Consider the following 12,852-nt stretch of genomic DNA (forward strand, 5'->3'; position numbering starts at 1 on the left):
TAGAAAGGGCAGTAAACTACCTTTTTGTGTAATGTTTCATAGAACACTTTTATAGATTCATATTTATGATGAAGTTTAACAAGAAAAATTACGGTGATCGATAGACAAACTCTGGTTCACTTTTGTCTTAAAAACAGTGCAGTAGGCCTTTATTTCAACATGGTAGTGCTTTTCTTGCATACATAGTTAGTGATCTATCGCACAATAGGTTACATTCAGTATGGCCGCGGATAAAACAACCCATAACATGAAACAATTCATAAAGTAATTATCACTGCCATTTTATAGCCGATAAAGCAACATGTTCTACATAAAATATATCCCATTGGAAAGAAAATATGACACTGAGTTCTTGCACTCTGATGTTAGAAGCATGCACTGCAGATGTGCAATGTTAACTGGACCCAACAACCTCATTTCCATCATTGTACGTCAGTGTTCTGTGAAACTTGATGATGCATGTAATGCAACTAGCTTTTTATTTGGGTAGCATTTTTTTTTCATTCAGTCCTGACACTGATACACACTGATTTTGGTCTGAGAACTGAGTCAAATAATTAAAAACTAAAATCGCACAAACAGTCTCAAAACGCACACATGATTAGAAATCGATTAACTAGACACACAAACTATTACAAACATCATCCAACCATTTCTTGTGCAAAAATATTTTCTTAAGAATTAAAGTATTATGACAAAATGTGATGGCACATTGATATTTCCTTTTCTCAAACACAGTGATTGAAGAAAAATACATAAAACAAGTAGGAGATTAAATCCTACATTCAGGCCCAAAGCCTTTTTTCTGAAGGTGAACGAAGTGCAAATTGTTGCCTCACAACTCAGAGGATCTGATTACATTAAAGGTTTTTGGTCAAACTTATGTTTTAGAGACATTTTTAATGTGCAATCCTTGGACTGATGTCTACTGAATGTAGGTAACATTTTAATACTTTAGTCTCCAAATGATACTGATAATGCTACTGCCCAGAAAAATCAATAATATGTTAATCCCCAACATTCAGCAACTTTACAGTGTATGGCACTCCCTGTTTTAGGTTTTCACATAGTTTTGTATAATTATGGGAAAGGAAACCTGGATTTGGCTGCTGTTTAAATATAATCCAACAGCAGTGGCACGTTCCTGTATCTGAGCAGATTTTGTTGAAGCCTGAGCTGGTTATTAAAGTAATCTGTTAAAACTGTTCCTCCACCACTAATTGTCATAAATGCATTTGTTAGATGTTACATTTTTCACACACTTACATATTGACCAAGCTTGTGCTACTGAGATTGAGAATAACATGCATATTACAGCTACATATAAGCTTCACATATATTTTGCGTCTGTAAGCAGTTTATGTGGATGATGCTTGTGAACACTGAAATAAACTGACCAGTATTTTGATGACATTCAGTTATGAAAACTGTAATAAGCTTATTCTATATGTCAAACTATTAAACACAAATCCAGTACTGAGTAGGCAAGTCTTAAGCTTGCTAACGGTGTTTGTAAAACTTTCTATTTCTGTGGCACCAAAATTAACAATCACCGTTTCAAAAAATAATTAGCCACGAACTAGATAATATTACAAGTCTGTGATGGATGGAAGTTTGATTAGCTTTTTAAAATACAGTTTTGCTGAGAATTGTCTTGGTTAAACGGATTATGAGTTTGAGTAAACTGTTAGCGTTGGCTATAAGCTAGCACTCACTGCTACAACAGTCAATGGCAAATTAGCAACTGCTAATTCCTGTCATAACTAGACAGGAGAAACACCATGAAATGTCTTTTGTAGAGGCATTTGGTTTTCATTGACGGAAAAGCCTTTTTGAGGATCGAGCATTAAGCTAGCAGGCCAGCATCCTTCACTGTTCTTTTCCCGCCAAGATTACCCTTTTGTGTGCCCATTAAAAACAATCACACAACCCAATTTATGACAACCTAAATAACAATGCAACAACAAATTCCGAGTGAATATAACATCTTTGTGTCCAGAACTGTTAACTGACAGACTGGCTTCGGCATTAGCCATGTTAGCTAACCGGCTACATGGCTCCGGTCTGAGCAGAATGGTATGTTCCATATAAGCACAATTGGATGAAATTTACAAGCAAAGGATAATGAGAGCGACGATTGTCTGGTCCCTGATGATTCCAGTTTTAGAAATTGTAACGGACCAAAACATTTAACAAGAGAAATGTTTGGTATTTGCAGTTTTAGATGTATTAGCCATATTAGTGCTAAACTCTGGTCCATGGCCTGCGCTTGCCTTCATTCTGGTCCATACATGCCATTTAAAGAGAGTGATGTTCTAAAAAAGCAGTTAGTCATGCCACAGCAACTTCCCAGTTACTGATGCGACCACATTTCTCCAGAATAATTAGGTGAACCAATTTTTAGGCCCAAACTGGTCCAAAACAATGGCTTGGAATATCACTCAAAAGTACCTGCTTTGATGTATCTGGGGAAGCAAAATGGTGACACAAACGCAAGACATTGTTAGTTATTAGTCTTTTTCAATCTTATGGATGGACGCTGCTTAATTCTGTGGGGTGCAGAAATATGTTTGTGACCCACAGTAATAATTCTGTGGCGTTGAAAAGTAGTTACTGTGATGATGATGGTGGTAGTTGTTCTGCGGGGTGGAGTAGTAGTTGTGATGGTGGGGATTGTGACTCTGAATGTTTCCGTAGGCAAAGAGGAGGGGGGCCGTGGAAGACGGCGGTTGCTGGGCCGACGCAACACCCGCAGCTAGAGTCCCGTTACGTTGGATGGAGCCATACCAACTGGATGTACCCAGCTGGGGAGTGGTGGAGAGGAGACTGAGAGAAGGATTGAAAGGAGGTGTTAAAGAAAAGAGAGAAGGGAGAGGAGGATAAGGAAAAGACACCTCAATCAAAAGTCATTTTAGTAGTCGAGGTATTGATCTTCCAATACAAAGCTTAAAAGACTATTTGTGCTTGGGTATGTGCCCACCTGGTCCGATCAGTCCTACTATTGATGCTTCTTGACAGGTCGTCGTCACTATCGTACCGTTGAGGGTTGTCAAAGAAATATGCTCTGGAGCTGAAACTGTGGCTGTTGATCATCCCTCCTGGAGTCTGAGAGTTGTAGAGATGTTAAAGCTTCATAATACTTTACAGTTTACAGTTTTGTCTGATGGATTATTGCTGGCATTTATACTTTTAACACGTTATTTTACCAGGTTTTGGTTGGGTCTCTGGACTCTGAAGAAAACCACCACTAAACTTGTAGGAAGCAGCTCCCAGAAGAACAGAATGATCCCAAACACAACGTAGGCTTCCCCGCTGATCTCCTGCACATCAGCCTGTAACACACACACAAACGCAGTGTATGATGCGTTATATTCATTACCAGAATCTTGAACACACTAAACAACTGAACAAACAGGTCAGCATGTGTGCTTTTTCATCGTATGACTGCACATATTATATCTTACACTATCAACGCTGCTTGTCTCATGAGTATGGCAGCCTTAAAAGATAATTCCACATTTTGGGAAGTAAGGTTATTGGCATTCTTCCTGAGAGTTAGATGAGAAAATGGTTACCATTCTCATGTCTGCGCACTACTTAGTAGTTAGAATCAGGTGCGATTAGCTTAGCTTGGCCTGGAAGCAGGGAGAAACAGCAAACAACTATTTAATAATGCTAAATTTAAAAAGAAAAGTGTGTGTATTTCTTACTATGATGTAAACTAAGTTACTATATGTTACATAAAAACGGGTCAATGCATGGTCCACACACTTATAGACGCATGCTCAGGGAAGGGACAGAATAATGTTGATGTGTCCGGGTTGGCTCAGTGGTGGAGCAGGCGCACATATACTGAGAGGTTTGTGCCTTGACGCGGAGGTCCAGGGTTCGAGTCCGACCTGTGGCGATTTCCTGCGTGTCTTCCCCCTTCTCTCTCCCCTTTCTCACCTAGCTGTCCTATCAATTAAAGGCAGAAAAGCCTTCTCAACATTTTTATATATACAGTGCCTTGCGAAAGTATTCCCTCTTTGAACGTTTCGACCTTTTGCCACATTTCAGGCCTCAAACATAAAGATATAAAACTGTAATTTTTGTGAAGAATCAACAACAAGTGGGTCCCAATTATGAAGTGGAACGAAATTATTGGCTATTTCAAACTTTTTTAACAAATAAAACTGAAAAGTGGAGTGCAAAATTATTCAGCCCCTTTACTTTCAGTGCAGCAAACTCTCTCAGAGTTCAGTGAGGATCTCTGAATGATCAATGTTGACCTAAATGACTAATGATGATAAATAGAATCCAGCTGTGTGTAATCAAGTTCCGTATAAATGCACCTGCTCTGTGATAGTTCAGAGGTCCGTGTAAAGAGAGAGATCATGAAGAACAAAAACACCAGGCAGGTCCGAGATACTGTTGTGGAAGTTTAAAGCGGTTGGATACAAAAAGATTTCCCAAGCTTTAAACATCCCAAGGAGACTGTGCAAGCGATATATGAAATGGAAGGAGTATCAGACCACTACAAATCTAGAGACCGGCCGTCCCTCTAAACTTTCAGCTCATACAATGAGAAGACTGATCAGAGATGCAGCCAAGAGGCCCATGATCACTCTGGACGAATACGAGAATCTACAGCTGAGGTGGGAGACTCTGTCCATAGGACAACAATCAGTCGTATACTGCACAAATCTGGCCTTTATGGAAGAGTGGCAAGAAGAAAGCCATTTCTTAAAGATATCCATAAAAGTGTCGTTTAAAGTTTCCGCAAAGCCACCTGGGAGACACACCAAACATGTGGAAGAAGGTGCTGTGGTCAGATGAAACCAAAATCGAACTTTTGGCAACAATGCAAAACGTTATGTTTGGCGAAAAGCAACACAGCTCATCACCCTGAACACACCATCCCCACTGTCAAACATGGTGGTGGCAGCATCATGGTTTGGGCCTGCTTTTTCTCTGAGCAGGGACAGGGAAGATGGTTAAAATTGATGGGAAGATGGATGGAGCCAAATACAGGACCATTCTGGAAGAAAACCTGATGGAGTCTGCAAAAGACCTGAGACTGACGGAGATTTGTCTTCCAACAAGACAATGATCCAAAAATAAAGCAAAATCTACAATGGAATGGTTCACAAATAAACATATCCAGGTGTTAGAATGGCCAAGTAAAGTCCAGACCTGAATCATCGAATCTGTGGAAGAACTGAAACTGCTGTTCACAAACGCTTCCATCCAACCACGGAGCTCTCGCGTTTTGCAAGGAGGAATGGGCAAAAATGTCAGTCTCTCGATGTGCAAAACTGATAGAGACATACCCGCCGACTTACAGCTGTAATGCAGCAAAAGGTGGCGCTACAAAGTATTAACTTAAGGGGCTGAATAATTCCAATATTTCAGTTTTATTTGTTTGGTTTGAATATCTAAATTCTACTTCATGATTGTGTCCCACTTGTTGTTGATTCTTCACAAAATTACATTTATATTTTATGTTTGAGGCCCGATGTGGCAAAAGGAAGTAAAATTACTTGCAAGGGTATATAATGTTGAGATGTTAGATTGACAGATTAAAGAAATCATTTAATATGTCACACAGTAGGTGTTTGTTGGTGTTTCATGTCACATACACACACACCCCCTTTAAAATGGGCTGTCTGTCTCAAGGCCTGAGCCATGATATAGGTCAGGACACACACACGTGGTTATTTATAGCCAAACAAAGCCCTTTACCCTACTACGCACTGCTTTCCCAAATCTCCCAAAATGGATTGTCCACATTCTCGTCACTGGTTGTCTGGCTAAATAAAAGCATGTTTTCCATCTAAAACAGAACACACTTGGTGCAGTACCTGATCAGAAACGCTGTACCAGCCGTAGTTGAAGGGACTGGGTCTGTCCTGTGGGCACAGGGCCACCACCACCAGGTTATAACAGGCTCTGGATGTGTAGAGCAGGATCACCATGGCTCCTACTGCTGTAGCTTGGCACACTGATGTTCCCTGGTGGAAGAGTTACTGTGCTTTATTACAATTCATGCATCAGTCGGCTATTGGCCTGTAATTGAATGTCAGATATGGGCCACAGATGTGATCCACCAAATGACTGAGGCCTCTGTGACCAAAATGACAAACTACAGGCCAGAAATTGAGTTTTGAGGGACATAAACATGTCTACTAGCCTGACAAGCCAGACCCACATCAAGATGTTGGCCCTGGCTTCAAATTACATTTGCTGATTTCTAGATTTCTAGGCTACATTATGATAAAAATCATGATTCACCATTACTGCCAGTATTGCTGGTTATTTAAAATAAAAATGTGCCAATAAACTGAACAAATTGCAAAAGTAACGCATGAAAAGCATTTAATATCCCAAGACGTAAATCTCCCTGTCTGCTCAGAGTGCAGTATTAGTTCTAAGCCTCTGGTGATCTGGTCAGAGGTCTGGATTTTAATAAGATGGTGGACAGTTTTGCACAGAAATTGGTGAGTAAGAAATGCCTACATAAATAAATAACATACAATAACATGTGAGATACAGCTAGTGTCTGGTATATTTTGATATTAAGCCACAGGAAGTTCATGCTAATGTTACTAATTTCCAGAATGAGTGTGTCTTGTTTGCAGCAGGCAAACAGCAGGAGTTTTATATTTGCTAACGCTATTTTGCTTATGCTAATGTTATTTGTGTGAAGGGCTTCTCCAACAAAATAATATTGGTGTTCATTTTGGCTCAACACAAAGCAGTAGCAGTATAAGAACTTTGCCTGAGTAAATGAATTGCCGCATGCGTGTCTTTATTCCTACCTTGGACTCCAGGTAAACGTTGGCAGAGGACATCTTGGCGATCTTAAAGATGCAGACGGCCAGAGAGACAGCACACAGGACAAACAGACTGTCGTTGATCAAGACCCGGGCCAGGACCGCATGTCTGATACCCCCATCACTGGGCACATAAAGGTTATTAACTTAGGACACTCAAGTAAAACTGTTCTGCGGGGGCTAAATGTGACATTATTGTAATATTTGTTTACCTCGGTGGTTCAGAGCGCTGCAGAGCTCCTTGCACTAACAATGCACAAGTTAAATTCACCACCAGAAAGAATATACTGACACACAGGAAGAACAAACGCAGAGGAACCCTGGAGAGAGAAAGAAGAAAATACAGAGGATGGCAAAACAATGTGACTTTATTCATAAACAACTAATTAAAATGCATGGTGTCGAAGCTGCAAACCAACTGTGTGTGTGAGAGAGAGAAAAGAGAGTGTGGTTGTGGAAAGGAAGGAGGGTAGCTGTTAAAATCATAAAACCATATTCTGAATTTCTGTCTTCAACCAGAAAGTATAAAAAGAGTTTTGCATGTTATTAGATGTAGGTATAGACAGTTCCCTTAAGAATAATTTCTGATAAAAATGTCACGACAAATTGGAAACGGCAAGTTACATAAGAAATAATAACGATAAAGGGCAGACTTACTTGTATTTGGTGAGCTCTGGTGAATACTTGGCTTTTGCCTTAAACATCACCTAAACAAAGAAAAGTATAAAAATATCATCACACACATACAGTGATGTACATGGGATACATATTTACATAGTCATGTTCATAATCCCAGTATGGTATTTAAACATTTCACATTTAAGATACGATAGAAGGAAAGAGAGCAAAGGAAGGTGTTTTTTTAGGAGAAGAGTGTGAACTTAACAGAGCCTGAGGAAATTCCTGTGTGTCACTGAAGTACACAGGCACACACATGCTTATGAAGCATATATTCAAACAGGACAAGAAAAACAAGAGGGCCGAGTAAGACTCCACACTATAATAGTGTGTATGTATACACACAGAATTATTTGTTTGAGAATAATCATAGGAATATGCTAGTATAAAAAAAAAAAAACTACAGTAATCATGTAGTACACTATTGGAAAATTCAATTTAAAGAATCGTTTGTAGAAAAATAACCACATGAAAACGTCTGGTTTTGGCTAATCCACTGAATTAAATACCTGACCTACTTCATCTAACTGATGTAAATTTAATATTCATGAAGCAGTCCTGCTCGATGATTTGCGACATAGCCCAGAATACACTTGTATCAAGTCAGAGCTCCCAGCAGCCTCTACACAGTGAGTTTAATTTGCCTTCCTAGAGGAGGCACTAATTAGTATATGAGAACATATGCTGTTGGCTCTTAAAATAAAGTGTAATTTGGCCTGTTACTAGCTATGATAATTATAGTATGGTATATATGAAAATAATCAAATAAATAGTGAAGACAATCCAACAAAAACTACCTATTATGTATCAGCTGCTAACATGCTAGCAGTAAAAACATCAGGTTTATCCTATCTGTCAGACTCAGATTAATGAGGATAATGATTCCTTTTTGATATTATATGATAGCTGCCGTAGCCACAGAGGTCTGGTATTATTGTTTAACATGGTCAACACTGAGTTTAAACACACACGCACATAAACACTCAGCCTTTTGTGTGTGAATGTAGGCCAGTAGGAGGTAATTTGTAACCTAGAAATGAAGCAACCAGCCAACAGAACATGACCGGATTACATACTTTACGTACACCATTGTGTGCCTCAAAATCTAAAGAAAATGTAGCTAAATCACCTTTTTCTTTCAGTAGAGATTGAGAAAGCTTGAAACTGAACATTACCATTATTATTTTCTGTAGTGAGAAGGAGCTAAAATGCACTAAGGGTGGGGGGGAAGTAAATCACAGGTCAGGAGTTATGCCTGACTCATCAAAAAACACTACACACAAGTATTTCCACACAAGCGCGCGTGTGTGTGTGTGTGTGTGTGTGTGTGTGTGTGTGTGTGTGTGTGTGTGTGTGTGTGTGTGTGTGTGTGTGTGTGTGTGTGTGTGTGTGTGTGTGGTCAGACAGCAGGCTGTGTCACAGTGGCATGATGCTATATCAGTGTTCTGCTCATGCCAGTTATCCCTTTCAGTGAGTTCAACATTAAACAGCGCTGATCAGCACTAATGCAGGAACTGTGTTGTGACATTGGTTGAAGTAATTATTAATCAAACTTTGCTAAAAGACAGATTTTCTGTGGCTGTGCTCGGGGAGACCTGAAGCAAATTGTAGGTGCTTTATGCACTTTAAGCACACGTATAACAACTAAAACCAAAAATTAGGAGAATATAAATCAATAACTTGATCAGCTATTTTGTTAACCGAAAAATCATTTCAGACATTTGTCAAGGACAAGTGCAAATGTTCTCTGGTTCCAGCTTCACAACTATGAAGCTTGGTGCATTACTTTGTGATATATAGTAGTAAATAGAATATCTTTGTGGCTTGGTCTGCTGGTTGAATAAAACAAGCAATTTGAATGAGTCCCATTCAATGAATGAGACATATAATCCTTAAATGCAGCCCTAATGTAGACTTTGATCAGTCAGTGAGGCCACTTTCATTTACCCCTACACTAATTTAAATGCAGAGCAGTCTCATAGATTAATTACAGTTGAAGACAATGGTTCCTGGCCTTATTGGCTTGTGTCCCCTTTAAACCAAAGGTTTATCACAGATCTAATACGTCTAGGAGATGATGAAATGTAACTTCTTCTAGAAGAAATATGCTTTTGAGTTTCTTCTATTTCATTTAGCATCTTGGGGCACCTAATGTTTATCTTGTGAACCCTTTGAGGGGTCCTGACCTCAAAGTTGGGAACCACTACTTTTCCCAACTCCTGAGGGAAATATCAGTCTCTTTAGCTGCTAAAAGCTCCACTTTGTTCACCAGCTAGCCGCCAACTGTGTCTGTCTGCTGTTTGTTGCTGAGCAAGTGGCGTACAGCAGGTTTATCTTTGCTTTTGTCATCAGAGCCCTTTCCCTGAAAATACTGTAGCTGCCTGTTAATATAACTGAGACTCTAAAAGCAATTCATTTCACTACACATGCTGATTGAGCAAGTGATGCAGCAGGATGGTCAAAGTTTCTACTGCGGGGAAAAAAAAATATGAATGTGATCTATTACTGAGGTCTGACTCGGCTAGACACAAAACCACAAGTAAGAAAAGTGTGTTCGTTGCGCTGGCCAGTCATATGGTCTTCTTAACATAGATAGATTTCAACCAATAATGACATGGAAGAACAACATTTGGTTAGGAATGGTGGAAAGGAAAAAGGCAGCTGTTTCCACCATCCCTGTGGTGTAAGTCAGTTTTGCTGCTTTAATGCAAAGTAGCACAACAACCAAAGAAAAGGAAGACGTTCATTTTTATTCAAAGGGAGTTTAGTTTGCATGCTTTAACTGGTCGCAGATCAGCTGATGGGTGACAGTGTTCAGTATTCAGCAGTCATATGACACCCTTGGCTTCATTATGTCCACTCAGCCAGTTTAACAAGCTTTTTTCTGACACCCCTTTATGTGACTGAGATACAATTTCCTTTGAAGCAGTGATTTAACTGTGGTGGTATTAACAACTGAAAGTCCCAAAGTGTGGGGATGTTTAAAGTGCCAGTGTAGGTGTTTTCTGGAACAAACAGGTCTTTGACATTTGGAGTGGGCAGGTGTTAACTGACCAGCTGGGTCCCTCTCGTTCTTTCATACACACCATGCGCACACACAGTATGTGAGAACATGCCGCTGCTGACAGGGTCATTTGCTTGAGTCTCTCGTCCACTTATTGAATGAAACGCATCAAAGGATGCTGGGACTTGGTGAGACACATGCTTTTACTGGGAGAGCTCTAACCCCCGGACATGAACTGATTCGCAGAGCTTTCAAACCAACCGCAACCTAAATAGGCTGCCAGTCAACCATCTGTACTATGGAACATGTAGGCCGATGGTGACCACATTTACCCATTTGTGAAAGAAGAAATGTTGGCTATTACATAAACACATTAAGCAACAACTTGGGTTTAAAGTTACTTCTTACTGAGAGTTCGATGAGAAGATTGATACCTCTCTCGTCGTCTGTCCATCGAGTATGAAGCTAGAGCCGTGAGACGGCTGGCTTAGCTTAGCATTAAGACTGGAAATTGGGGAACAGCTAGCCTTGCTTTGTCTAAAGGTAACCAAATACACTTAGCAGCACATCTAAAGCTCACTAACTCATGTTGTATGTATCTCATTTCTTTCGCACAGGGGGCAATGTGCTGGACTATTTCATAGCCGAGTGCAACTTCCTGGAGTCCCTGCCGGTTGCCTGGAAACCTCACAGTGATGACGAGACTCAATGTTGACACAATGTCCAACTACTTATTCAAGGTTATGTGTTATTTCCAAATAACCACACTGCTTTGACACAGAGGCCTCATACCTAATCTAAAATTAAAAATCCCAAATACTCATTCGATTTTATTCCAGGGCTGCAACTAATGATTATTTAACATTGTCAACCAGTTAATCATATAGGGCCATAAAATATCAGAAAATAATGAAAAATGTCAAACATATCCAACGAGCACCGTCAATGCCTCATGGGAGTTGTAGTTTTTTTGTTAGTTCTTTGCTAAAATGACAACTGGCATGTGTTTACCGCAAATTCAGTGTGACAAATTGTGATAAATTGTTGTTAAATCAGTTCACTTTTTTACTAGTGTATACTATACAGGGTGGTGGGTGACAAGGAAATGAAGACCTTGGCTTGGAATAATAGGAATCCAACAAAGGAGTCAATAGAAGTGTGTTAAATGTGTAATCACATAAATACAATGAACACAAAACTGCAATGTCAGCTGTTTTATTAAATCAGGTCACACAGACACACAGACACACAAATGTAGTCCTACCTGGGTGAAGTAGAGGTTGAGTAGGCAGAGTGTGAAGAACTGCAGGCAGACGGGGCAGCAGTAGAGCAGCCAGTAGGCCAGAGGCTGCAGCTGGTTGGCCTGCATTACATTTTTAAAGTAGAAAGAGAAGAGTGTTGTCCTCAGCGCTGCCCACAGCAAACACAGAAACAAAAACACACTTTGGTAGCTGAAGCGCTTGTGTCCGTAGTGCAAAATGAGCCAGAGCTGCAGGTAAACGAAAACAAACAGGAATGAGTAGAGGACGATGTAGACGGTAGTTAGACTGAGCTCCAGTGTTGGGGAGATTGCAGCTCCAGATGACTCCTTCAGTGAGGTAAACAAATGGGAATTAACCTCCTCTCCTGCCGAAAACATCTCCACTGACGGCTCGCACTAACACATGGGATGCTGTGAAGGCGAAAACACTAAAACTTGGTCAGACCTGGGCTAAATTGACAGTGGATGACAGAAATATAAGGGTATTCGGGTGAAAAATTGCGATTAAAGCGGTTTATTCTGAAAAGAAGTGGCATCATTGAAGCTGCGCTGGTGTTTAAATCCGATACTGGACTGGAAAAACGCGTTGAAGTGTAAAAAAACGCTAGGTTAAAAATAACCAGAAAGAGAGAAAGAAAACAAGAAGTCACCCTGTGAATCTCTGCAAAGCTGTTCTCTGCAAAAAAACAATTTAAGGGGGCTCCAGATCAGCTGTGATGCAGGTTTAGACACGCCCCCGTAGCTCTCATTTAAAACTGAAACTAGCGCTTCGAAGGCCACCATCTTGGCTTAACACCAGGCTCATTTTCTTGGGAAACAGCTGACTCCGGAGCCACAGATTCTAGCCAGTTTCCTAGCTAAATCACCCAAGTCCTCACACCCACTTTCTTAATCGCTGTGTCATTGGCTCATCCTACCGCCCAACCTCCATAGCTTTCTCACTCCATTAGTTTATGATGATGTCAGATGTGGCAGTGCCCGCCCCTCTGTGTGCTTGTGATTGGACATTTCTATAAGTCAAAACTGTTCCCTGATCGTATTGGCCATAAGGAAGCAAATAGGCGTATCTCGCAGAGAAAAACCATACTGTCTAA

At 40.3% G+C, this 12,852-nt stretch overlaps 1 protein-coding gene across 4 annotated transcripts; it reads right to left on the reverse strand.

Annotated features, from left to right (window-relative positions):
- Positions 1-115: 115 nt before the first annotated feature.
- gpr137c (G protein-coupled receptor 137c) lies at positions 116-12,636 on the reverse strand. Of its 4 annotated transcripts, none has more exons than XM_039793424.1 (9): positions 11,762-12,636; positions 7,473-7,522; positions 7,028-7,135; positions 6,801-6,939; positions 5,844-5,993; positions 3,207-3,332; positions 2,981-3,105; positions 2,615-2,826; positions 116-2,465 (listed from the first exon to the last, which is right to left on the reverse strand). In XM_039793424.1, the coding sequence occupies exons 1-9, from the start codon at positions 12,134-12,136 to the stop codon at positions 2,401-2,403; spliced, it is 1,350 nt and encodes a 449-aa protein (XP_039649358.1). In that variant the 5' UTR covers positions 12,137-12,636; the 3' UTR covers positions 116-2,400. The 4 variants fall into 4 exon arrangements, with proteins under 4 accessions (XP_039649358.1, XP_039649359.1, XP_039649360.1 ...); XM_039793425.1 differs by having other exon boundaries at positions 116-2,826; positions 11,762-11,986; positions 12,116-12,633; XM_039793426.1 differs by having other exon boundaries at positions 116-2,826; positions 11,762-11,860; positions 12,116-12,630.
- Positions 12,637-12,852: the final 216 nt, after the last annotated feature.

Source organism: Perca fluviatilis, chromosome 24 (genome assembly GCF_010015445.1).
Source record: "Perca fluviatilis chromosome 24, GENO_Pfluv_1.0, whole genome shotgun sequence".
In the NCBI taxonomy this organism is placed as follows: Eukaryota; Metazoa; Chordata; class Actinopteri; order Perciformes; family Percidae; genus Perca; species Perca fluviatilis.